Consider the following 24,709-nt stretch of genomic DNA (forward strand, 5'->3'; position numbering starts at 1 on the left):
CTGTGAGCTCCTGTAGGGTACGGCAGCGGGGACGGAAGGCCGCGGACGAGTTCTGACCCAGGGTTGCCTCCTTCGCACCTGAGGCAGGCTTGCAGCAGCAGCAGCAACAACGCCTGCAACACTCCGGTCTCTGAGGGGGTGGGTGGTTTGGTTTTGAGCTCACGGAGTGGAATCGTGAGCCGTGTGCTTCCTTAGCTGAAAGGTGTAACTGTGTTTGGATTTCGTTTTTTTTTTTCCTACGCCTTCTCTTTTCCTCAGAGTACTAAATTGCCACTTGCTGTCAGAAGGACGCTTTCCTTAGAAGCAAGGTCAGGTGCAGCTTTCTGGTGGGAGCATTTTAAAGATTGTCCACACTGGTGACATGAGAAGGCCGCTCTGTGAGGGGGAGGGGGTGTCCTTGGATCACTTGGGCGAAGGCACCGAAGGTGACCCATCCTTGTTCGTGTAGTTGTGTGTTGGGAAGTAAGGGAACGCCTGTGTGTTTGCACATGTTAGGAGGCACACGACGTGTGAAGCGATGGGGTGGGCAGAAGGCGTCGTGGCTGTGGGCCTAGGGAATGTGGGGAGCAGATGTGACACCCCGCTTCTGCTGTGTGACGTGTCCACCTTTTGGTATCTGAGTGTGGCAGCGACCTGCAGTGCTGGTGGGGCCGCCCCGTCTCAACACGTGAGGAGCCAGCCCTCACCCGAGTTTACACGGCCACGAGGATTACAGGGCACGTTTCCTTCCTCCAGTCCTGTCTCCCTGGAGCTTGCAGAGCAGGACTGGTTGTGGCTGAGACGGGAGGTCCCCAGGCTGCCGGTCTCCATAACGTTCTCGGAGAACGACCCTTGACGGGAGAGGCGCTCCCCCTGTCCTGGGCATTCATTTGTTACGTCCAGAGGCATTCCTGTAGTTGTAAGAGTTCCCAGAGATGGTTTTCACGTAGCACAAACCTTGTGACAGTGATTGAAACATAAACCGAATTTCTGGCTGTGAGTTCGAGCGGGAGGGCACCACGGCGAGTCTTGTCTTGAGAAAACCTCTGTGGTCATGTTTCCATGGACCCCCCTTTCCTAATCCTTGTCCTCTTCATGGTTTCAACAGGACAGATTGATTCACTTTGGAGCTGTAAGTACTGATTATTAGGGTGCCGCGCTCATTGTACAGTGACGCAGGATCCCACAATGAGTATCCAAGAGCAGGGTTTCCCTTTGGACCTCGGAGCGAGTTTCACCGAAGATGCCCCCCGACCCCCAGTGCCTGGTGAGGAGGGCGAACTGGTGTCCACAGACCCCAGGCCCATCAGCCACAGCTTCTGCTCCGGGAAGGGTGCCGGGGTTAAAGGTGAGACTTCAGCAGCCACACCAAGGCGCTCGGATCTGGACCTGGGGTATGAGCCTGAGGGCAGCGCCTCCCCCACCCCGCCATACTTGAAGTGGGCCGAGTCGTTGCACTCGTTACTGGACGATCAAGATGGGATAAACCTGTTTAGGACTTTCCTGAAGCAGGAGGACTGTGCTGACCTGCTGGACTTCTGGTTCGCCTGCAGCGGCTTCAGGAAGCTGGAGCCCTGTGACTCGAATGAGGAAAAGAGGCTGAAGTTGGCCAAAGCCATTTACCGCAAATATATCCTCGATAACAACGGCATCGTATCCAGGCAAACTAAGCCAGCTACCAAGAGCTTCATAAAGGACTGCATCATGAAGCAGCTGATAGATCCTGCCATGTTTGACCAGGCCCAGACGGAGATCCAGTCCACCATGGAAGAAAACACCTACCCCTCCTTCCTCAAGTCTGATATTTATTTGGAATATACGAGGACAGGCTCGGAGAGCCCAAAGCTCTGTAGTGACCAGAGCTCTGGGTCGGGGACAGGGAAGGGCATCCCTGGATACCTGCCCACTTTGAATGAAGATGAGGAATGGAAGTGTGACCAGGACCTGCACGAAGACAGCGGCAGAGACCCTGCTCCCCCTGGCAGGCTCACGCAGAAGCTGCTTCTGGAGACGGCTGCCCCGCGGGCCTCCTCAAGTAGACGGTCCAGCGAAGGCAGAGAATTCAGGTGAGTCAGGTACCAGGCGTCCGTGTCTATGCGCACGTCCGAGACCCAGAGAACCCGCAGGGGAGAGGTGTGGGTAAGGAGTGGTCTTGTCTTCCAGCCCCTAGGTGGATATGCTCCTGCTGCTGTGGGTGACTTGTGGTTTGAGTCCTTACTCGTGACACCTGCACATTTGTCCTTAAATGTGTTTGACATTTGTAAGTTGAGACTTTTATCAAGAACAGTCTGAAATATGTGGCTTTGTAAGTCATTGAGAACGTGGGAAGTCTTAGAAATCGTTGAAACTCAGAAAGATGCTGAAACTTACCCTTTAGCAGTGAAATTTGTATCGTCTTGCATAGAAGTTGGATTTACGCGATAGGCATAATCCTTTTGGCTTCCTGGAGAGGAGTGAACATCTGAAAGCATCAATCCTTAGAGAATTCTGGATTGTTGCATTTTGTACGGGTTTTCTGAGATTCTTCCTGGAGGTTGGGGAGGGGTGGGGGAGGACACTACCGTGCAGCAGAGTATCAGAGCACTTGGGGAACGTCCTCTGGGTGGAATTCTAGGGGCGGCCTTTTCCTCCTGCTGCTGTGTGGTCCGTTCCCAGCATCGTGTGAAGTGTGAAGTCGTGGGGGGAGCCTTTGCCTACAGGCTCCTTGCAACTTTGGAAGCACCAGTGGTGTTAATCGAGAAGTTGTTACAGCTTGGGAAACCTGTGTCTTCATCCTCTTTTCTTGGTGGTTCCCCGGCGGTTACTGGAGATTTTGGCCGTGGGTTGGAGCCTCTGGCCGATGTTAGCACATGTTGGTAGGCCACTCCCGTGTCCCGTCATTTCCCTGTAGCTGGTCCTGGGGACTTCTGCCCCTGAAACCTTCAAAGCGTGGCATCTGTGTGACCCTGCTGACCACACTGACTTAATCAGGAGTCAGAAACTTCGTGCTGTGGCTCTCCCGTGGAGTTATTCAAAACCTGGATCGTTCCTTCAAGCTCACTGTGGCAGAGAAACTGGCTACTTGCTTAATAAGCACAGGATTAAACGTTTCTAAGTTTTAAATATCATTTAAGTGATGGGATTCAAGATACCCCATTTGAACTAATTTTTGTGTGACTTTTGCTCATTGTCTTTAGCTGAATGCTGTCGATATAGCAAGCTTTTTAGGACAGAACTTAACCATGAAGTTTTTCTGAGTAAGGCTAGCAACTGACACAGTTTTTATTTTTTTTAAGTTTTTAAAAAATGTTTGTTTATTTTTGAGAGAGAGAGAGAGAGAGACAGAGCATGAGCGGGGGAGGGGCAGAGAGAGAGGGAGACACAGAATCCGGAGCAGCTCCAGGCTCTGAGCTGTCAGCACAGAGCCCAACGTGGGGCTCGAACACTGGAACCGTGAGGTCCTGACCTGAGCTGAAGTCGGACCAACTGAGCCACCCAGGTGCCCCAAAGGCTTTATTATTTTAGAGCAATTTTAGGTTATCAACAAAAATGAAAGGAAGGTCCAGAGGTTTCCCATTACCCCCACCCCCACCCCCCACCCCCACCAACACACAGCCTCCTCCGTTGTCAGCAGAGCACTACCTTTGTTACAGCTGCTGAACCTGCATCAACACGGCATCACCACCCAAAGTCTACGTTAGGGTCCATTTTTGGTGTTGGACACTGTGGGTTTGGATGAATGGACGATGACCGGTTTCCACCATTGCAGCGACACAGAGTAGTGTCACTGTCCTGCCTATTCAGCCTCTCCTCTCCCCCAACCCCAGATAACTGCGTTTTGTTTTTTTTTAACACAGTTCTGCCTTTTCCAGAATGTCATGTAGTTGGACCCCTACAGTGTAGCCTTTTCTCACCGGCGTCTTTCACTTGGTAACACGCGTTTGAGCTTCCTGCGTGGCTTCCCATGGCTTGATGGAGCATTTCTTTTTCTTTTATCTACGTTTATTTATTTATTTATTTATTTATTTATTAATGTTTATTTTGAGAGTGAGAGAGAGCACGAGTGGGGGAGGCACAGAGAGAGAGAGAATCCCAAGCAAGCTCCACGCTGTCAGCAAAGAGGGCATCGTGGGGTTCGAACTCACAAACTACAAGATCATGACCTGAGCCAAAGGCAGACATGTAACTGAGCCACCAAGGCACCCCAGGGTTGAATACTAGTTCATTGTGGGGATCGACCACAGTTAATTTATCTGTCACCTGCTGAAGGACGTCGTGGCTGTCCCCAAGCTTTGGCAATCATGAGTAAAGCTGCAGTACATACATACCTGTGTGCAGGTTTTTGTGCGGATGGGAGTTTTCACCTCCTCTGGGTGAGCGCCATGCCAATCAGGCTCCGTGCGGTCAGTGTGGAGCCTGACATTGGGCTCGATCTCATGAGCTGTGAGGTCATGACCTGAGCCTAAATCAAGAGTGGCACGCCTCACCGTCTGAGCCACCCAGGTGCCCTACAGGTGCCTCTCCTAAGCACTGATTGTGCCTGGAGACGTGTGTCACCAGGGCCACTATCTAGGACAAGATGACTCGGGGGTTCTCCCGAACCTAGAACTTCACGGTTCCTTGAGTTCACCATCCTGGGGCTGCTCCACGCGTGCCCTCTGGTGTTCAGCCTCCCTGACCAGGTAAGCATTTTCCCTGTTTCCCGATAGGAGGCCTGAGTGTCTGTCCTCACTTGGCCTTATGTGTGGGCACGTGGCTGTTTCTCATGGAGGCAACTTGAGGAAAGTTAGATGAGCGTTACCCAGGTCTCTGTCACACCTGGGAAAGCAGCGGTGCTCCCTGGCCTTCTGCTTTTATCCTGCTCACCTGGGGCCATTTCGAGCCCCTGGGCCACGGGATCCCAGAATCCCTTGCTGTTCTCTGTGTCTCTGCACAGACTTTCCCAGTCTTCATTGCCCACAGTTGGTGGAACTCTGAATAGGACTTTGGTTGGCTCCCACCCATCGTGTTCACTGGTGTAGAAGTGGCAGAGGGTGTGTGAATGATTTGGCATCAGGTGTAGGGCCCAGGGACTGTGGGACAGTAGCTGGCAGGCTCAAGGTTTACTCCCCCATGAAAAGCATGCGCTGGCCCCCCAGATGCCTTGAGGGACTGTGTGGGAGGGCCTGGTTGGTCACCTGCCTCAGTCTTTCAACCACCCACGCTTCGCAGTCACTGCTGGTTTGGTTTTTTTTTTAACGTTTATTTATTTTTGAGACAGAGAGAGACAGAGCATGAACGGGGGAGGGTCAGAGAGAGAGGGAGGCACAGAATCTGAAACAGGCTCCAGGCTCTGAGCAGTCAGCACAGAGCCCGACACGGGGCTCGAAGTCATGGACCGCGAGATCATGACCTGAGCCGAAGTTGGACGCCCAACCGACTGAGCCACCCAGGCGCCCCCGCAGTTACTGCTGGTTTTAATGACTGACGTTGGCAAGCGCTTTCTGTTTCTGTCTGCTACCCTTACCTTCTTCATCCGGTGGGAAGTTCCCTAAGGACAGGGTCCCACATTTTTTCTTGTGTCTTCCTGGTGGGCCAGCCCAGTAGGGTGCTTCTGGTCAGGGCTGGTCATCATGGTCATGGCCAGAGAGTGGACCGTGGATGCCGTTTATAGCAGGAGCGGCTCCACATTTAAAGGGCAGACAGCTGGTCCTTTCCAGGGCCCCTTCATATTTTGACTAAGGAACTGTCTGTCCTGATGCTTGGCTCATTGACTGTATTTTTTTTTTTTAATTAATTTATTTTTTTTCAAACATTTATTTATTTTTGGGACAGAGAGAGACAGAGCATGAATGGGGGAGGGGCAGAGAGAGAGGGAGACACAGAATCGGAAACAGGCTCCAGGCTCCGAGCCATCAGCCCAGAGCCCGACGCGGGGCTCGAACTCACGGACCGCGAGATCATGACCTGGCTGAAGTCGGACGCTTAACCGACTGCGCCACCCAGGCGCCCCTCATTGACTGTATTTAAAAGGTCTAGAGAAAAATGTAAGAAGAGGAAATGCTCCAAATGTATATAATTTCCACGGAATGCAGAAAAGCAAGATTGGTTTTGGATTTCTGATTGGAGTTCAAGTGGAGTGGGGTGTGGTTCAGGCTGTGGCTCTGGGGACGGCGGCCTGGCTGTGGAGGGTACAGTCTGGGGACGGTGGCCTGGCTGCAGAGGGTACAGTGTGTGCATTTGTGTGCTTAATAGTGAGTCTGTTCGGTTTGACCACCAGCAAATTATCTTCGCCATTGAATTTTTAGACCATCTGTTATGGAGTGTAGCGAGCGTCTGGCTCTCCCTAAAGCCCTCCCCCTGCTTCTACTGCAGTGCTGGTAGTTCCTTTCAGTAGGGGCATGAAGCTTAGGGAGAGACCGGGGCCCGTTGGCATTCCCTCATCATCTTCTAGATGTGTGACCCGTTCAACTAGATGAATTCTTCTAACTGAACAGATGATCCCAGAGGAGGTGACTGGAGACGTTTTCGGACAGCCCTTGGTGTGCAGCTGTGGGTTCCTGGGTCGGGAGTTTGCACGTCGTCTCACTCACCTTGCCAGCTGGACGGGGAGAACGTGAAGCTTGGTGGTTTAGCTTAATGACTCCTCACTTAGTGACTTCTCCACTAGACAGTGTCTTGTGAGGTCAGTCTTCTGTTTTGTGACGGAGGGAAAGTTGCTGTACCTCTCTGTGCTCACGTGTGAGCTGGGGAGGATGAGGTGATACCTGCCAAATGAGGTTGTCACGGGGTCCCGTGCGATCGCGCCTGGGGGTGCGGCCTATGCCTGCCCCATTCCCCTCCTTCGTCATCTGAATTTCACCAACAGTGCTAGATGTTGGTGGAATTCGTATCTGGATTACAAATGGTTTCAAGGATAGGAATGCCATGTCCAGATTTTAATAATATATTCCCTTCATGGGGCGCCTGGGTGGCTCAGTTGGTTGAGTATCCGACTTCGGCTCAGGTCATGATCTCACGGTTCGTGGGTTTGAGCCCTGCTTCGGGCTGTGTGCTGACAGCTCGGAGCCTGAAGCCTGCTTCATATTCTGTGTCTCCTTCTCTCTCTGCCCCCTCCCCTGCTAGTGCTCTGCCTCTCTCTCTCAAAAATAAAATAAACATTGAAAAAAAATTTAAAGAAAAAATTCCCTTCAGGGGAGGCATAGTACCTCCCGCCCCAAACCTGTCCCTCTCGTAACCATTGCAACCTGCGGAAGTGGTACCGGCATCTACCAGGCCAACCAAGCACTCCGATCCCTGCTTTGTTCACCTGTGTATCCAGTACAGCGTCCAGTCCTGGTTCCCCACCAAGTGTGTGTCGAATCCCTCTGCTTCCTGCTTTCTGCGTGCTGGCTCCCACCACCTCTTCCTGGGTCACACAGAACCTTCTGTCTGGGCCTCTGTCTCTTCTCCCCACAGCACCAAAGCAGTCCCTCCTAAGTGCAAGTGTGACGGCGTCTTCCCTTTCTCCAGCGCCGCCGGGGCTTCCCACGGCACCTGACTTGACCCCAAGCTCCTGTGATACGCGTGTGCCCGTGCTGGGCTCCGTCACAGAGGCACGATCATGCTGTATGCATTTCCTCTACCTGTCAGTGGTGTACATGGCCATTAAAATTTTTAAGCGAGTTAAGGAGAGTCGAAGTGTTTTTTGGTCCGCTAAAGTCATGTAAAACTCCATGGTCTTTGACAGGTTTCAACAGAGTCTGGGAAAGTATCTGCAGATAGCCATCAGACTGGAGAATTCTGGAATAGAGAGGCCCCTTTGCTTGGGCCTTTGCGTCAGTGGGCTTATGACAGGGAAGTGCTTGCAGAGAGCCCATGAGCAATGTTGTTGCCCAGACCCTTTGCACGGACGGCACTGCCCGTGGCTCTGACATGCCGCTATTTCAGGATGATTTCAGGAGAGCGTGGGGCTGGTGTGCTTGGCTTGGGTGCACTTCTTGGAACTGAGCCATACCTATAGGTCAGCCGCCTGCCGTGACCAGCGCATTCCCGTGTTTGTGCCCTGGTGTCACAGAGATTTGAATTTGACCGTAGTCACCAGCCCTCGTAATCTGTTCTAGAATCCCGGCTGCATTACATCAGTTTACCCCGCAGCTACTGGAAGGAGACTTGGGTGAGTAGTGGTAGGTAGTTCAGTAGGAAAGAAGGGCAGTCGAAGTCTGCGGCCTGCTTGAGGCTGCATACCTGTGTGTGGGGAAGGAAGTCTGTGTTGCTGTATTTTCCCTTTGTGTCACATCGGTACAGGTGGTCGGTTCTGTGAGCCACTCAGGGTCCTCTTAGAGCCCGTTAATTCCAAGAAGCGTTGATCTGAATAAACAACTCAGTGTATCTCTTCAGTCCCTTCCCGGGACCCAGGCTGGTTGCCTGACTTTGTTAAAGTGAACCACTTCGGCGTCTTCAGAGAGCTCACAGGAGAGGCCGTGCACAGGGCCTGCTGCACCCCTGTGGGCAGCCCCCCATCGCTAGCTGTGTTCCAGTGCTGGCCCTTGAGCCTTCTCTGTGAGGCAGGGAAATTTCTGGTAGTAGCTGGGGTTGGCTCTTCCAGTTTCAGGGGACAGAGGTGGTTAGGTGGTCTGGTGGGCGCCATCGGTCCGTTCCCGAGCCCTCAGCTCATCCGGCTTTGTGCACTTTGAGTTATTTAAATGCTTTTTGGTTTCGTTTGTTTGTTTGTTTTTGGCATTGACCCTCTCTGGATCTTAACTAACTCACCTTCGGTGTAGGGCCAGTGTCTTCTCTTGAACCAACATTTTAAAGTAACCGTAATGGGTGCCCTGCTGGCTCAGTCGGAGCGTGTGACTCTTGATCTCAGGGTCGTGAATTCAAGCCCCACGCTGAGTGTAGAGCCTACTTAAAAAAAAAAAAAAAAAAGCCATAAAGAATGTTGCTGGCAGCACTGCTCGTGACAGCTAACAGAGTAACTTGAATGTCCAGTAGCACGGGTGGTCGCACAGGGATTGTGTCTGTACAGCTGGAGAACGTAGGCTTTTGGCTTCACTGCGTTTTCCAAGTTTCTTCAAGACATATTTATAGAAATCAGGTGTATAGAAACAGGTTGCATGGAGGCCTGAATTATCTGCTTTTCAAAAGTCTATATTTTCTTTAAGAAGGATGCATGAAATGTTTCCTTTTAATATGATCTTAGATTTATTTATTTATTTATATTATTTTTTTAATGTCATTAAAAATTTTTTTAACGTTTATTTATTTTTGAGAATGAGAGAGAGAGAGCGAGCGAGTGAACATGCGTGAGTGGGAGAGAGGGAGACACGGAGTCCGATGCAGGGCTTGAACTCATGAACCGTGAAATCATGACCTGAACCGAAGTCAGACACTCAACCGACTGAGCCACCCAGGCGCCCCCTTAAAAAAACCTTAAAAAAGACCCCCAAAACCCTTAGCAGTCCCATGTCCTTCCTCCCAGCCTCTCCAGGACGGCCACTTCCGTCTGTGTCTGAGCCTCCTGTGTGTCCGCTCTGCCGCCACAACAAAACACTGTGCACTTGGGGCTTAGATGGCAGACATTTATTTCTCAGTGTGGGGGGCTGGAGGTGCCACATCAAGGCCCCAGCAGGGCCACTGTCTCACCATTTCACCCTGTGGGTGGTGAGGGAGCAGGCCCCCCCCCCCTGCTGTGTCCGAGTAAGGGGTGCTAAGTCCTGTCGTCAGGGCTCTTACGACCTTGTGTAGCCTTCACAACTTCCGTAGAGGCACCCCCTCTAAATGCAGAAATGCCGGGGGCCGGGACTCCAACATAGGGTTTGGGGTGATGTAGGCTTTCAGGCCCTCACAGCCGCCTTGAGTCCTGTGTCCCTACTGCTGTCTGTAGGCCACCTGCTATTAGACCATCTCTGTTAGGGTTCTGGCTCCCTGCCACCCACCCTATTTGTTGGTACACCCTAGGTTTGGCTTCCATCCATATTTGGTGTATTCATTGCTGAGCTGGACCAAGCTTTTTCTTTCTTTTAAAAAAAAAATCTTTAATTTTTAAAATGTTTATTTCTTAGGGAGAGAGAGAGCGGGCGAGCGCATGCACGCGGGGGAGGGGCAGAGAGAGAGGGAGACACAGAATCCGAAGCAGGCTCCAGGCACTGAGCCATTAACACAACGCCTGATGTGGGGCTCGAAACCCATGAATCATGAGATCATCACGAAGTGATGCCACTGAAGTGAAGTGAAGCCACTGAAGTCAGAGGCTTAACTGACTGAGCCACCCAGGTGCCCCTAAACGTTTTTTTATTGTTAAGAAGTATCACTTTTTTGTGTTTTTTGAATTTTAAGAGCTGCATTTTTCCCTTCGATTAGTTATTTCACTTTGTGATGTACATTTTCCCTTACTCTGTATCAGCTTAAGAAATGCCTTGCGTATATATGTCGCTGCATTATAAAACCTGTCAGACAAACTGTTTTTCTCCAAGAGACATGTCTCCTAAAACCCTCCCTCTTCCCACTTCCCTTCAGGTGGTTCTTCATTCACTGCTGTGTAGACTGCTGTGACTGCTGTGTGACTGCCGTGTGACTGCCACGTGGTGCCGTGTGACTGGGGCGCGGTACCCTGTGACTGCCGTGAGTGGGGGAGAGGTCGAATGGGCTTAGAATTCCAGTTGGGGCGGTGGTGTCTCCTTCAGAAATTCAAGGGTTTGCGCCTCGTCTTCTTTCTTAGGGCCTTGTGCTGGGGAAGCCTGAGTCCATTCTATTCATAACCCTTGGTCGTGGGTCCCCTCTCTGGGAGCATTTCTGGGCGCCCCGTCAGCAGCGCTTTCTCATCGCACTGTGCCTGCTCTGTGGTTTTTGCTTCGTTGTGCTGAACAAACTAGTCCTTCAATTCTGGGAATTTGTTAAATGTTACTTCTTTGATAATTTCCTATTTTCCACGTTCACGGTTTCTTTGTTTCAGGGTTCCTATTATTTAGATGTTGGACCATCTGGAACAAGCCTTTAAATTCTAAATCTTTCTCCTATTTTCCATTTCTTTTTGTTGTGTTTTCTGATCTATTAAATTTTTCTGCCCTTGTTTTTTGAATGCACACTCTGAAAAAAAACAAAAACAAAACATTTGTCTTTGTTGTTGTGTTCATGGGTCAACATCTGTTAAAAATCTTTCTGGAGATGTCAGTTATAACTTCTTAATTATTGTTTTGCCCAGCTTTCTGGGTAAGGTAGTCTCTGTGTCCTCTGAGTTCCTTTCTTATGGGTCTGCTGTGGTTCCTGTGTTCCTTGCTGGAAGTTCTACCCAAGTGGTGATCCTTGGCTGTTCCTTCGTGTTTCACAGTGAGGCACTACAGATGCTGGTTGAAAGCTGTGTGCGAGGCGGCCTTTTGGAGCAGTGTGCTCAGAGTGTTCACGCCACCTGTGGACTTTGTTGTGGTCTTTTCTCTGGGTCATTTGCTTCTCCTTGACAGGGATGCTTCATGTCTCCTTTTTGTGGGGGCTGTCTGTTGGATTCTGGCGCTAAGTAGGTACAGGAGTTTGGGGTTTCCCAGGTGAGAATACAGACTTTCGCCTAGTCTCTCAGTTTTCGGTCCTGAGCCCCCTAATGTCTTCCCTGTACCTGATTTCCCCAGATCAGGAGCCTTTTGCCTTCATTTTTAAAATTTATTTATTTTTAATTTTTTTTTCAACGTTTCTTATTTATTTTTGGGACAGAGAGAGACAGAGCATGAACGGGGGAGGGGCAGAGAGAGAGGGAGACACAGAAACGGAAACAGGCTCCAGGCTCCCAGCCATCAGCCCAGAGCCTGACGCGGGGCTCGAACTCACGGACCGCGAGATCGTGACCTGGCTGAAGTCGGATGCTTAACCGACTGCGCCACCCAGGCGCCCCTCATTTTTTTTTTTAATTTTTTTTTTTTAACGTTTATTTATTTTTGAGACAGAGACAGAGCATGAACAGGGGAGGGTCAGAGAAAGGGAAACACAGAATCTGAAACAGGCTCCAGGCTCTGAGCTGTCAGCACAGAGCCCGACGCGGGTCTCGAACTCACAGACCGCGAGATCATGACCCGAGCCGAAGTCGGCCGCTCAACCGACTGAGCCACCCAGGTGCCCCTCATCTTCATTTTTACAGAGACTGTTTGTCCAGCGTCCTCCAGGAGTGTGTGATGGAGGGCTGTGTCTTCATGCTGTGTCTTCATGCCGGTCCTCACACCGGGCCCTCCAGGTCTAACTAGCCCTTCACTGGTGCTCAACAACCTGTATTTAGCATTATGCCCTCTACCCAGCCCTCGGTAGGGAGGTACGGTTGGTTATTGCCAAGAAGTCCTGCACATGTGTGGGGGAAGCCTGCTCCTTGTTTCTGTAGAGCTGGGCCTTATTTGCACAGGTAAGAGAACTCTGAGAAGAAATCCATGAAGGATATGTGAACCTGCTGTTTGGGGGAGGTCTGATGTAATTACCTTGAAATATGTAATGTGGAGGTGGCAGCATCGTGAAAGGATTCTTTCTTTTTTAATACAAATTCATTCAGGACACCTTTAATAATCTGAGATCACTCAGTGGGTAAAAGTTGTATGTGGACGTGGATCTTCTCGGGGGAACGTTTATCCCGGGTGTGAGGCTTGTCTGTACTGAATGTAGCTGGAGGGGTTGGTGTCTGGGGGGGATGTGGGTACCGTTTCTCCCTCTGGTGTGACTGGGTTTCTTACTGCACCTTCTTGAGGACCCTTGGTTCATCTCAGGACAATCGATCCCTGTTCTGGTGGACTATGTTACGATCGTGGTGTTTGGAGAACAAGAGGAGAGTATAAACACCGTGGGGCACGCATGTCCGAGAAAAGCTGCGTGTGAGCAGATGGGAACAGATGTTTCTACTGTGTGGCCTGATGCGCTGCCCCTCTGAAAGGAGAGTTGACAGAAATACAGACACGTTCATTCGTTGAGTGCCCTCTGTGTCAGATACTCTTCTAGAAGCCAGAGTTTCACCAGCGAAGAGAGCAGACAAAAATCCCTCCGCCCGCGGAGCTTACAGTTTCTTTTAACAGGGAGCAGTAAAAGATGAATGAAACATAGAATATTCCAGATGGTGACAAGTACTGTGGTGAGGTATAAGAGGGGAAAGGGCAGTAAGGGGCAGAGGAAGCGTTGTGATTTTAACAAAGTGTTGCCAGAGAGGGTCCCATTTGAGAGGATGACTTCCGAGCAAGACCTCAAGAAAGTGAGAGCACAAACCATGTACCTGGAGGAGGAAGAAGAGGGGAAGCAAGCGGGGCAGCATGGCCGGAGCAGAGCACTCAAAGGGAGAGCCGTGGGGAGGTGAGCCCAGAGAGGTGATGGGACATTCTGATGGGGTTAGAAAAGCCACTGCAGCTTCTGCTTTGGCCTCTCAGGTCGTCAGTGTATTGATGGTATCTAGAGCTGTGAGCATTGTTGACATCCCCAGGAGTCAAGTGACACTCCACGGCTGAGGCTTTGGGGATGGATAGGAAGCAAGAAGGAGATGAGGTAGGAAGAAACCAGTTGAGGGTGGTGCCTTGGAAGCCAGATGGAAGGATGGAATGATTAGCTATCAAATGCTGCCGGTAGGTGAAGTGAGATGGGGACTGATAGTCATGAGGTTTAACAATGTGGAGATTATTGGGTGATCCTGGGTGATTCTGGCTGGTGGGGGTGGGCGTGGGGGTGATGGTGAGAGTGGGGGTGGGGGTAATGGTGATGGTGAGAGGGGGGGTGGGGTGGGGAGGGGTGGGGGTGGTGGTGGGAGATGGGGGGTGGGGGGGTGGCGGTGGTGGTGGTGGGAGATGGGGGGGTGGGGGTGATGGTGATGGTGAGAGTGGGGGTGGGGTGGGGAGGGGTGGGGGTGATGGTGAGAGTGGTGGGGGTGGTGGGGGGAGTTGGGGTGGGGGTGATGGTGGGGGTGGGGTGGGGAGGGGTGGGTGGGGGGTGATGATGATAGTGATGGTGGGGGTGGGGGTGATGGTGGTGGGAAATGGTAAAGGTATATTGAAACAACTTTCAAGTTTAACTTTCAACAATTCAAAGCCCTTTGAGAAGGGACTGTACCTTTGCCTTATTTCTGTCTCTTGGCTTAAAATAGTGGTTTGCAGGTCTGCTGTTGATAGATATGTGTTGAGTTGAAATGATTGTAGCCATTAGAAATCATTTGCGGGACTTGCAGGATTTGATAGCCCTATGCACTTGAGCCATTGCTGTCACATTGTCTTTTGGGTTCCTATCTTTTATTAAGGAAGCTGCTACCCAATTGTGGTTTGTAGTCACGGCCAGCCACAACTTCTGCATTGGTTTTACCTTTTGGACCTTTCACTTTTGATAAAGAAGTCAACATGTTTTTAAAAAATAGGTAAACTCAGAAATTCTGTCTGATTTACTAAGTGTACAGAAACAAGCCGTGGCTTGTATGTACCACTGCTAGTGAGTGTTGAGGCTGAATTGATGGGCTAAAATCTCCCATCATGAATGTGAATGTCTGTTTCTGATTTTGTTAGTTTTTTTTTTTTTTTAAGTATAATTAACACACAGTGTTTTATTAGTTTCGGGTGTACTGTTGCTGTTAGGTTTTGCTTTACGTGTTTTGAACCCGTAGTTTGCATGCAAACAAATTTAGAGTCATTATATTTTCCTTGTGGACTGGTCTTTTTATTATTATGAAATTTCTCTCTTTATGTCTGACAAAGCTTCTTGTTTTAAAATCTACTTTGATATTGCTAATGCTACCCCAAATTTTCTTTTGTTAATATATGCATGACTGTGTTTCTAATCTTTTACTTTTAATTTTTCTATATTCTTGTATATAAGTTGTTTCTTTTTTAAGCTGGATATGGTTTTGTATATGGATATTCCTTTTTTAAATGTTTTATTTACTTTTGAGAGAGACAGACAGATAGAGTATGAGCAGGGAAGGGGCAGAGAGAGAGAGAGGGAGACACAGAATCTGAAGCAGGCTCCAGGACCGGAGCTGTCAGCACAGAGCCCAACACGGGGCACGAACCCACGAACCATGAGATCATGACCTGAGCCAAAGTTGGACACTCAACCGGCGGAGCCACCCAGGCGCCCCAAGATTGTGTTTTTTATTACTATTATTATATTTATTTTTTATTTATTTATTTTTAAAAATGTATTTATTTTGAGAGCATGTGCACGTACAAGCAGGGGAGGGGCAGAGAGAAGGAGAGACGGAATCCCAAGCAGGTTCTGCACCATCAGTGCAGAACCCTACACGGGGCTTGAACTCATGAACTGTCAGATCATGACCTGAGCCGAGATCAAGAGTCGGACGCTGAACTGACTGTGCCACCCAGGTGCCCTAGAGCTTATTTTTGATGAACCCTCGTGTTAGATGTTTCTGTGTGATTTTGAACTAGGTAGGAGTCAGAAGAGAAGAGTCTGAAAAGATGAGCGGGTGCTGATAGGTGTGCCTGTTTCTCTGGATGTGACTTGAAATGGCCTTTGGGCAGGGAGGCTGTTCGGCCTTGCAGTGACTATCTTTCTCGTCCTGAGAGCTGTCTTCAGTGGCATTTCTTCTGCAGACTGTGTCATAGCCTGCTGTGGTCAGGTACGCGAGCAGGCACTGAAGTCTATGCCCCACAGTTTGTAAAATGCAAATATATTTCGAAAGATGGAACCCTCCACTTCCCCAGTCTCCCCCTCATCACTCTTGGCCTACCTGCCCTGCAAGGATTGACTGCGTGGAGGTAAATAATGTGAGTAATTTATTGGGTGTCCTTCCACAACGTCTTTACGCATGTTCGTATTAACATAAACATATTACATTTTTTTTTCAACGTTTTTTATTTATTTTTGGGACAGAGAGAGACAGAGCATGAACGGGGGAGGGGCAGAGAGAGAGGGAGACACAGAATCGGAAACAGGCTCCAGGCTCTGAGCCATCAGCCCAGAGCCCGACGCGGGGCTCGAACCCACGGACCGCGAGATCGTGACCTGGCTGAAGTCGGACGCTTAACCGGCTGCGCCACCCAGGCGCCCCAAACATATTACATTTTTAATACTTAATACACTTTATTTAAAAATTTTTAATGTTTATTTTTGAGAGAGAGTGAGCGTGAGCAAGAGAGGGCCAGAAAGAGGGAGACAGAGGATCCGAAGCAGGCTCCGTGCAGTGAGCGCGGAGCCTGATGTGGGGCTTGAACTCAAGAGCCATGAGATCATGACTTAAACCAAAATCAAGAGTCGACCACTTCACCAACTGAGCTACCCAGACTCCCCAATACCTAATACACTTTAAAGTAGAGATTTTCTCGGGGAGCCTGGGTGGCTCAGTCGGTTAAGCGGCCGACTTCAGCTCGGGTCATGATCTTGCGGTTCGTGAGTTCGAGCCTCGCGTCAGGCTCTGTGCTGTCACCTCGGAGTCTGGAGCCTGCTTCGGATTCTGTGTCTCCCTCTCTCTCTCTGTCCCTCCCCTGCTTGCGCTCTGTCTCTCAAAAATGAATAAACGTCAAAAAAAAAATTTAAAGTAAGGGCGGTTGGGTGGCTCAGTCGGCTAAGCTTCAGCTCAGGTCATGATTTCATGGTCCGTGATTTTGAGCCCTGCGTCGGGCTCTTTGTTGACAGCTCGAAGCCTGGAGCCTGCTTCAGATTCTTTGTCTCCCTCTCTCTCTGCCCTTCCCCCACTCTCTGTCTCTTTATCTCTCTGTCAAAAATAGATAAACATTAAAAAACATTGAGATTTTCATATGAGAAATCGATATGACCTGGGTGCCTGCATGGCTCAGCCAGTTAAGCATCCAACCTCGGCTCAGGTGACAATCTCATAGCGGGTTCGAGCCCCATGTTGGGGTCTCTGCTGCCCGTACAAAGCCCGCTTTGAATCCTTTGTTCCCCTCTCTCTCTGTGCCTCCTATGCCTCTCTGAAAAATAAACATTAAGAAAAAACAAAAAAAGAAATGGATATGGCCGAAAATAATCAGATCGTTCACAGAGAGTATGGTATGTATCGAGTACACACTCTGGATCTATTGAATATGTGTTCATTTTTCAGTTATAAAGATGACTGTACTAATTACTGCAAATGTTTCTAGGATTTTCTTTGTGTTTTGAATTACGTAGCTTTTACGCACCTAGTTTTTGCCCCATTCCCCATGTGACAAAGGGGATTGGATGGATCAGTGGCCAGGTTCGCTATAGGGGAAGAGGACGGACACAGCTGGCCGGCCTAAATGAGGAGCGTGCCCAGGGGCTTGGCATGTGTAGGCTTGCCCAGCAAACACAGGCGAGGGAGGTTCAGTCCCACATGTCCTGTGTGTATCGGGCGTGTGTGCACGCCACCACGCGAAGATGCAGGGCTCGGCTTTTGGTTCTCCGCAGCAGGCTACGCGTCATTGATCGCCTTGCCGGGGGCGCAGGAGACAGAGGCCCACAGCTACACCTGTGATGGAGTCCTCCCCATCCTTACCTGGAGCACTCGTCTGTGGCGCCCGGCATTGCGGCCCTGTCCCACCTTCCAGGCGGCCTCTGCAGTTCACGGGTGTGGAAGTGGCAGCGTCGAGTCGGGCCTTATCAGCCCTGGCACTCTCTTCTGAGCCAGAGATCGGTGTGGGGTGAGGCCAGCAGCACGTATGCCTCGATGGAGATCCCGATGACGGAGGGGGCTCGCACCTTGGTCCTTTGAAACTTCATTCGGTTTGGAATCTGAAGTTTTGTGGGGCTGCGTGGGGCTGCGCCGGGGGTACTTTAAAGACAACCCCATTTGCGTGGTGAACAAAGACTGGCAAACGAAAGCAGCCCAGGCCGTGCTCTCACATGCTCAGTTATCACTATACGTTCTCTTTACATACGGAAACATGGGATGGATCCTTTGTGGTTCGGCTTTTGCACAGGTGGTCATGCTAAGTTCATCTGGGTAAAGTAAAACCCCTTGAAAAAGAAAAACCTTTTGAAACATTGTGAAAGAAAACGCATAAGCAGAGAAATCAAATAGCTCAGGCTACCCAGAGGTTCTCTGTTTCTCCTCCAGGTTTTCAGTCTTTGCACGGAGGCTGCTTCTCTGTGCTCAGGCAAGGAAAGACCAGTGTCCTGCAGGTGTGGGGACTGTCAGGCGACCTGTGAGCTCGGAGAAGGTCTTGAGGGTTACCCGATGACGTGAAGAAGTAAAGAGGGCAACCCGAGGCTGGGAGTCCTTAGTGGTTACTAAGTCACTTCAAGGGAACAGAATTTGCGACTAGACTCCTAAGTGCTTTTTAAAGGTGATTTTCAATAAGCCTTGTTTTTCTAAAGCCACTGTTCCGGGCTTGTAGCTCCAGCGCTGAGAACCGGGCTGCTGAGCAGTTTTGTGGGATCGTAGGATTGCAACATAAGCCTCCGCGCCTCGTTTCGGGTTATTGACTGGTTGGACCTGTGCTAAGGAGATTATCAGTCCCGACGCGTGATCTGCCATTTTGACGGCAGTAAGGACCCAGGTCCAGAGTGTCCTGTAGTTCTCTAGCTCGTGTTTGAAAGACCTTAGGGGGGTAGGTACAGATAGTATCACAGTAGATTACTCTAAATGACCTGCAATTAATTGGGAGTTGCTATTGCTAAATGTTTGTTGCTACTGAGTTTGTGAAGTGTGATTGGCACTTCTTCTTGGCAACTGGTAAATTCGCTGGAGCTCTGGTTTGAGGGCTCAAGGCTGGAGTAAGGGGTTGGGGTCTCCGGGAGAAGGCACTACCAGGCAGGCTGACCTGCCTCAGTGCACCGTTGCACTGAGAAAGATTGATTTAAAACTACAATGGGAGATTCTGTAAAATGTTTTTTCTCCACTTTTGAAACACTACTACCTCAGCGTTCTCTTCCTCAGATCCACGAGAATCTAAAATCAGTTGTGAAACATTTATGTAAGTCTAGGCCCTGAAGAGAATTGCACTGACCTGTAACACACTGGCAGTGAGCAGGGTAAAGCTGATTTATGCTGAGCAGAGAGGATCAGGGTCTCCGGTTTTGTTAACTCATCATGCGGGAGCTCTCACTGGGAAGTTCCATCAGTGATTTCTGTGTCCTGTTTCACAGTTGTCAAAGCATTCTTCGTGTGTGTTGTTCTACGCATTTCAATAACTGTTCTGCAGAGATAATATATTGAGACACGTCGTTGTCAAAATTATATAAGAGATACATTTGGTGAGGCGCCCGAGTGGCTCAGACTCTTGACATTACTGGTTCAGGTCGTGATTCATGGCCCTAGGCGCGTGGAGCCTGCTTAGTATCCTTCCTCCCTCCCTCCCTCTCTCTCACTCTGTCTCTCCCCTCCCCCCCCCCCCCCCCCCCCCCCCCCCCCCCCCCCCCCCCCCCCCCCCCCCCCCCCCCCCCCCCCCCCCCCCCCCCCCCCCCCCCCCCCCCCCCCCCCCCCCCCCCCCCCCCCCCCCCACTCTCACACACTGTCTCTGAAAGAAAGAAAAAGAGTAAAAAAAAATACATTTAGGGCAGGAAAACTAGAAAATACAGATGAGCAAATGAGCAATGATGTAATATCCCACTGCTCAGAGATGGCACTGTTCTGTCTAGATCCCTGTAGATCTTGGCACATACATAATCTTTGTTTTCCCCCAGGAAGATGGGACCCTAATCCACGTTACCCACAATATGTGTTTCCAGCAGTCATTGTGAAGAGCTGGTTTCAACAGCACAACTACACGTAAGATGGGAGCAGAGAGGAAGTGATGCCGTGGGGGGGCGGGGGAGGGCTGCCCTGCCTGCCCCCTCCTCTGTGAATCTGTGTGTGAATCTGTCTTTCCAGCTGGGAGTCTTGCTGTGCCTTTCCAGCTCATGAGCACTTGGGCTCCCGTGAGCATGATTCTTCTGACTTTAGAGCCTTGAGTCTGGTTTGTTCAGCGTTCGTATTGACTCTCCTAATAAGTAAGTTAGGTGGAATCGTGGGTTCTAACTGCAGCCTGCGGGCTTTACCATCTAGTCCTTCTGTCTCTGGATGCGAGGGGCACGGTGCGAGGGCAGCATGGTTGTGGTCTCTCCTGACGGCTTTCTGCTTCATATTCTAGCCCCCAGCAGATGCGTTATGAGTACTATTCCTTAGGACACTTGGAACCTTTATTCTTTAAATTTTTTTAAAATATATTTAAAAAAACAAATTTTTTTTTTAATGTTTATTTATTTTGCGGACAGAGAGAGACAGAGCATGAATGGGGGAGGGGCAGAGAGAGAGGGAGACACAGAATCGGAAGCAGGCTCCAGGCTCTGAGCCATCAGCCCAGAGCCCGATGCGGGGCTTGAACTCACGGTCTGTGAGATCGTGACCTGAGCTGAAGTCGGACGCTTAACCGACTGAGCCACCCAGGCGCCCCTAAATATATTTTTAATGTTTTATTTATTTTTGAGAGAGGGAGTGTGAGCCAGGGGAGGGGGAGGGAAGGGGACAGAGGATCCGAAGCAGGCATTGATAGCGAGCGAGCCTGAGGTGGGTCTCGAACCCAGGAGCGGTGAGATTGTGACCTGAGCTGAAGTCGGACGCTTAACTGAGCCACCCAGGTGCCCCGACTCTCGGAACCTTTGTAAAGAATTGAGTGGCCATTGTCGTTGTACTTGGCAGGGGATGAATGGCAACCTGATCAAGGTCAGACAAGTGGTGGAGAGGTGGGATTTGGCCCCGGGGACCATTCTAGAGTCAGGGTTCTCTTCTGTCCACGCCTGGCAGTGGGGGGCAAGTGGAGAGGTCACCCAGCGGCCACCAGTGTGCCTGTGCCACAGAACGCACGTCCCCTGTCTCACTGTTTGATTCTGACCAAAAGGGCCTTTTATATGTTACGTAGTCCAGAGTTCGTGCACAGTGTTGGGCGGGGCGCACCGCTGTATAATAAAAATAAATAGAATGCCTGCAGGAATGTGAGAGCAGGGGCCACCTCATGCACAGGTAGCAAAGTGAGTGATCAGGAAGCTCTTACCTGGTCCTGCCAGGTGACTCAGTTAGCTGTCATCTCCTCCCACCCTGTTCCCTCTGAGCTCTATCAGGGGCAGTGCATGTGCTTGATGGTCTGTGAGTGGCCCCTCACTGTACCTGCTCCTGCCCCCAGTGGTGCCCCAGGTGCCTGACACTAAAGCTTGTGATGGGCGTGTCAGTTGGGGAGTGTAGGAGCCAGCACAGGGTGCCGTTAACCTTGGCTCATGGTTTGTGTAGAGACCGAATTCCTGATTGTTTGATTTCTGCACAGAGCATGTAAGATAGAGATTTTTATAGCTGACATTGGCCTGATTTCTGTCATTTTTATTTCTTTCCTTTCTTTCTCTCTCTCTCTCTCTCTCTTTTTTTTTTTTTTTTTTTAAAGAGAGAGAGAGCAAGCACAAGCAGGGGAGGGGGGAGAGAGAGAGGGAAGGAGGCTCTTAAGCAGGCTCCATGCTCAGCATGGAGTCTGACATGGGACTCGATCCCATGAACCATGAGATCGTGACCTGATCTGAACTCAAGAGCCAGAAACTTAACCGATTGAGCCACCCAGGAGTCCCTCTGTCATTTTTAATATAAACGTTTTGATGTTTGGATGCAAAGATCAGTTATTTGTTTTGTGAGTGAGTGTGGGCCCTGTGCCCTGAAATGGTGTCTGCGGCTGCAGAAACACAGAAATGTGTCATTTCTGGGGGCCGGTGCGCTGCAGTTTGTGAAGACTTTGATTTGAAATGAGGAAACGTCCGTCCTAAACCTTCTCGCTCCTTTGTCTTGGTCATTTCTTTGTGGTGTTGAAGTCTCTGTAGCGTGAGAAGACAGAGCTGTTACCGCTTTGTTAGGAGGCCGGCCCTCCTTTCTTCTTCCTGAGGGCTGACCCTGTGCGTGCCAGGCGGGCGCTGGGCAGAAGCTGGGCCAGGGGCCCAGCCACGTCACTCTGGGTTTGGGTGATGGTCTTCTCACTCGGTGGGTGGCTCCTTCAGGGCAGCGGAACAGAGTCTGCTGGTGGCCTCCTGCTCAGATGCGGTTCTAGACTCGCACTCCCTCCCCTCGGTAAACTGAGGCCTTGGGGAGGGTGCTGCTCTTTGGCAGAAGGAACCTCTGTCACTGCGGGAACAGCTAGGGTGGCCCTTGCCAGGCGGGTGTAGAAACAAGCCATGGGGCCTCTGTGCCACGCAGTGTCACCCACAGAGGGTGTCACCCACACAGTGTCACGCAGTGCCACGCAGTGTCACCCACAGACTACCGATGGGAGCAGAGCCTGCACAGATCTCAGAACAGATGTGCCCAGTAGTGACAGAGGAGTTCCAGAGGGGCACAGATGTGCCCACTGGTGACGGCAGGGGTGGAGGGACTGAACAGAGGAGCTCCAGAGGGGCACAAGGAAACTTCAGGGTGATAGGTGCCTTTATGATCTTGGTTGTGCTGATGGTTTCATGGGTGTGGACACGTCACAGAAGCCATTACGTTCTGTGCTTTAATTACGTGCAGTGGATTGTGTGGCACACTTCGTATGGCTGTTACGTGCTTTCACGTAAGGGAACGAGGCTTTCACACGCGGGGGGACAGCAGTACCCGAAGGTAGAAGGGCTTGGGCAGAGCCCACCCGTTTGCTTCCGCAGGACTGTGACAGGCGTGGGCTCCTGTGCGCAGCCGCTGTCACTGGGGTCTTGGTGAGGACCAGGCTCCACGGAGGGGCCGGGGACACGGGAGGCTGCTTGTGGCCTCTGGCAGGAGGTTGCTCGGTAGCGTGCCCCTGCTGTCCTCGCCTGCCCTGACTGTGGGCTGCTGACTCCGAGGGTGCAGATTGGTGTCTGCCCTGGCAGGGTCAGGGCTCAGCCAGGTCGTCCCTCCCCTTGGTTCTGCAGAGGTGAAGTGAGTAACACTGACGCGTTGCTTTGTTTCTGGTGTAAATTATTATTTGTCTTCTCACAATAGCTATCAGGTGAATTGATGTATCTCATAACCTAATGTGTGGTTTGTGGTTCTGTGACCTCACAGTGTAAACTTGTGTTGACGTCGTTTCCAGTTGTTTGTATTAAGCTGCCGTGGACAAGTCCATCTGGGAGCTGCTGGTCATGACCCAGCCACGGTCACGTGGTCCCTGCAGGTCCACCAGAGGACCTTCTGCTGAGTAGCGCTTTGTGCCTGTGTCTCCTTCCGGTGATGGCTTGTTTCCTTAGCTGCTTTCCAGCCTCCCCCTGGTGCGTGTGTCCACACCGCCACCCTCTTCCCCAGGAGGCTCAGGGAGGCTCACCCGGGAAGTACCCTCGATGGAACCAGCATCCTTGGGGCCGTGGCTGTGTGTGTGTGCACCGAGCCAGGATATGACCAAGAAGTACCCGCTGGGACAGGCCAAATGGGTGAAGGCGAGTAGGGGATCCAGGCTTGCAGTTATGGGATGAACGTGTCACCGGGTTCAAAGGCACAGTGCATGGTGAAGATGGTGGCTACTCTCGTAATGAGCACAGCGTATCGTGTAGACGTGTGGAGTCACAGTGTTGTGCGTGTGAAGTTACTATAGCATGGTGTGTCAACTATGTTTAAATAGAAAAAAAGGTTTAATATGTGGATATATATGTATATTTTTTAAGCTTATTTATTTATTTGGACAGAGAGAGCGAGTGGTGGAGGGTCAGAGAGAGGAGAGAGAGAATCTCAGGCAGGGTCCCCACCGTTAGCGCAGAGCCTGATGTAGTGCTTGTACCACGAACCGTGGGATCGTGACCTGAACCGAAATCAAGAGTCGGACGCTCAGCTGACTGAGCCACCCGGGTGCCCCTAAAGAAAACAGATTTAAACACCAAAAGACACCACACCACCACCTCTGACACTTGCCTGAAAGTCTCCACCCTGTGGAGGGTGCTGGTTAGTACAGAGGGCGCTGGGCGTTGTGGGTTCGGCCCCCCACGGGTTGGCCGTCCACTCAGGCTCTTTGCTCCACAGTGTTGATGGAGTTAGGGCAGTTTATGCCTGTTCCCCCTTGTCCTCAAGGTGATGAAGGCCGTTATGCCTTCTGGGGTACGGGACAACACACGCCAAAGCCCTTGGCTTGCCCTTCTGGAAGCCAGCAGTGGTGGCGTCCATGGTTTCCTGTCTGCCCCGTGACTGTTCACTGCCCATCTGCTGCCAGAGCCCTTTCCCTGGACCCCAGGGGTGGGGGGATTGTGAGGCAGGGGACGTGGCTGAGGCCCGTCTGTGAACTGAGGTCGAGTGCGGGCTCTAGGCTTGGGCAGGAACTGGTCTGAGGCCAGTGCTCAGGAAGAGGCAGGCTTGTGGGCTCATCAGCTTTCTCCAGACCCACTCACCTGCCTTCTGTGCCAAACCCCTTTCTGCCTGTGTTGTTTGAAGGCGGGTTTTCCGTGTCTTGCGGACAGTGGGGTTCTGACCACGGCGCCTGTCCTTGCCACGGCTCTCTGGGTGCCAGAACGCTGACATGTCACAGCCGGCAATTCTGTGATCGCATCCCTCTGACCTGACAGGTCCCAGGGTCCCCTGGGACGGAGACGTCTGGGGATGGGCGATGAGGCTGCCGAGGGGCTCACAGGCCTTGGGAAGGGGCCGGCTGGGGGGGCACACATGGGCCGACTGCGGCCTGCTGCCGCCAGCCCCCCGGCACCCCTAGCCCCGTGGCAGAGCTCAGGTCGCGGGCTCAGGTCGCGGTGACAGGCCGAGGCCTGCGAAAGAGCTCAGGCAGAAGCCGCAAGAGAGGCGTGAGGGGCCGGGGCTGCCTCCACAGGTGCTCATCGGAAAGGGGGCGTCTCCCGTGGACATGGGCGCGTGGTCTTCCCAGAGGCCCGTGTTCACCGTCTGGTCTGGGCGCCCGCGTGTCCTGGGAACTGCCGTGGTGGCCGCAGCTCATCCCTGACCTGTCTTCCAGTGCTCGCTCACAGG

General features: G+C 51.3%; 1 protein-coding gene across 2 annotated transcripts in view; it reads left to right on the top strand.

The window, feature by feature from the left end:
- AXIN1 (axin 1) overlaps nt 1–24,709 on the top strand; it is a 63,784-nt gene that overhangs the window by 2,820 nt on the left and 36,255 nt on the right. For both annotated transcript variants that reach the window (XM_043561154.1, XM_043561155.1), the window contains exon 2: nt 1,088–2,045. In XM_043561154.1, the coding sequence (XP_043417089.1) occupies nt 1,168–2,045 (878 nt within the window). In that variant the 5' untranslated portion in view covers nt 1,088–1,167. The remainder of the gene's footprint in view (nt 1–1,087; nt 2,046–24,709) is intronic.

This window comes from Prionailurus bengalensis, chromosome E3 (genome assembly GCF_016509475.1).
Source record: "Prionailurus bengalensis isolate Pbe53 chromosome E3, Fcat_Pben_1.1_paternal_pri, whole genome shotgun sequence".
Classification (NCBI taxonomy): domain Eukaryota; kingdom Metazoa; phylum Chordata; class Mammalia; order Carnivora; family Felidae; genus Prionailurus; species Prionailurus bengalensis.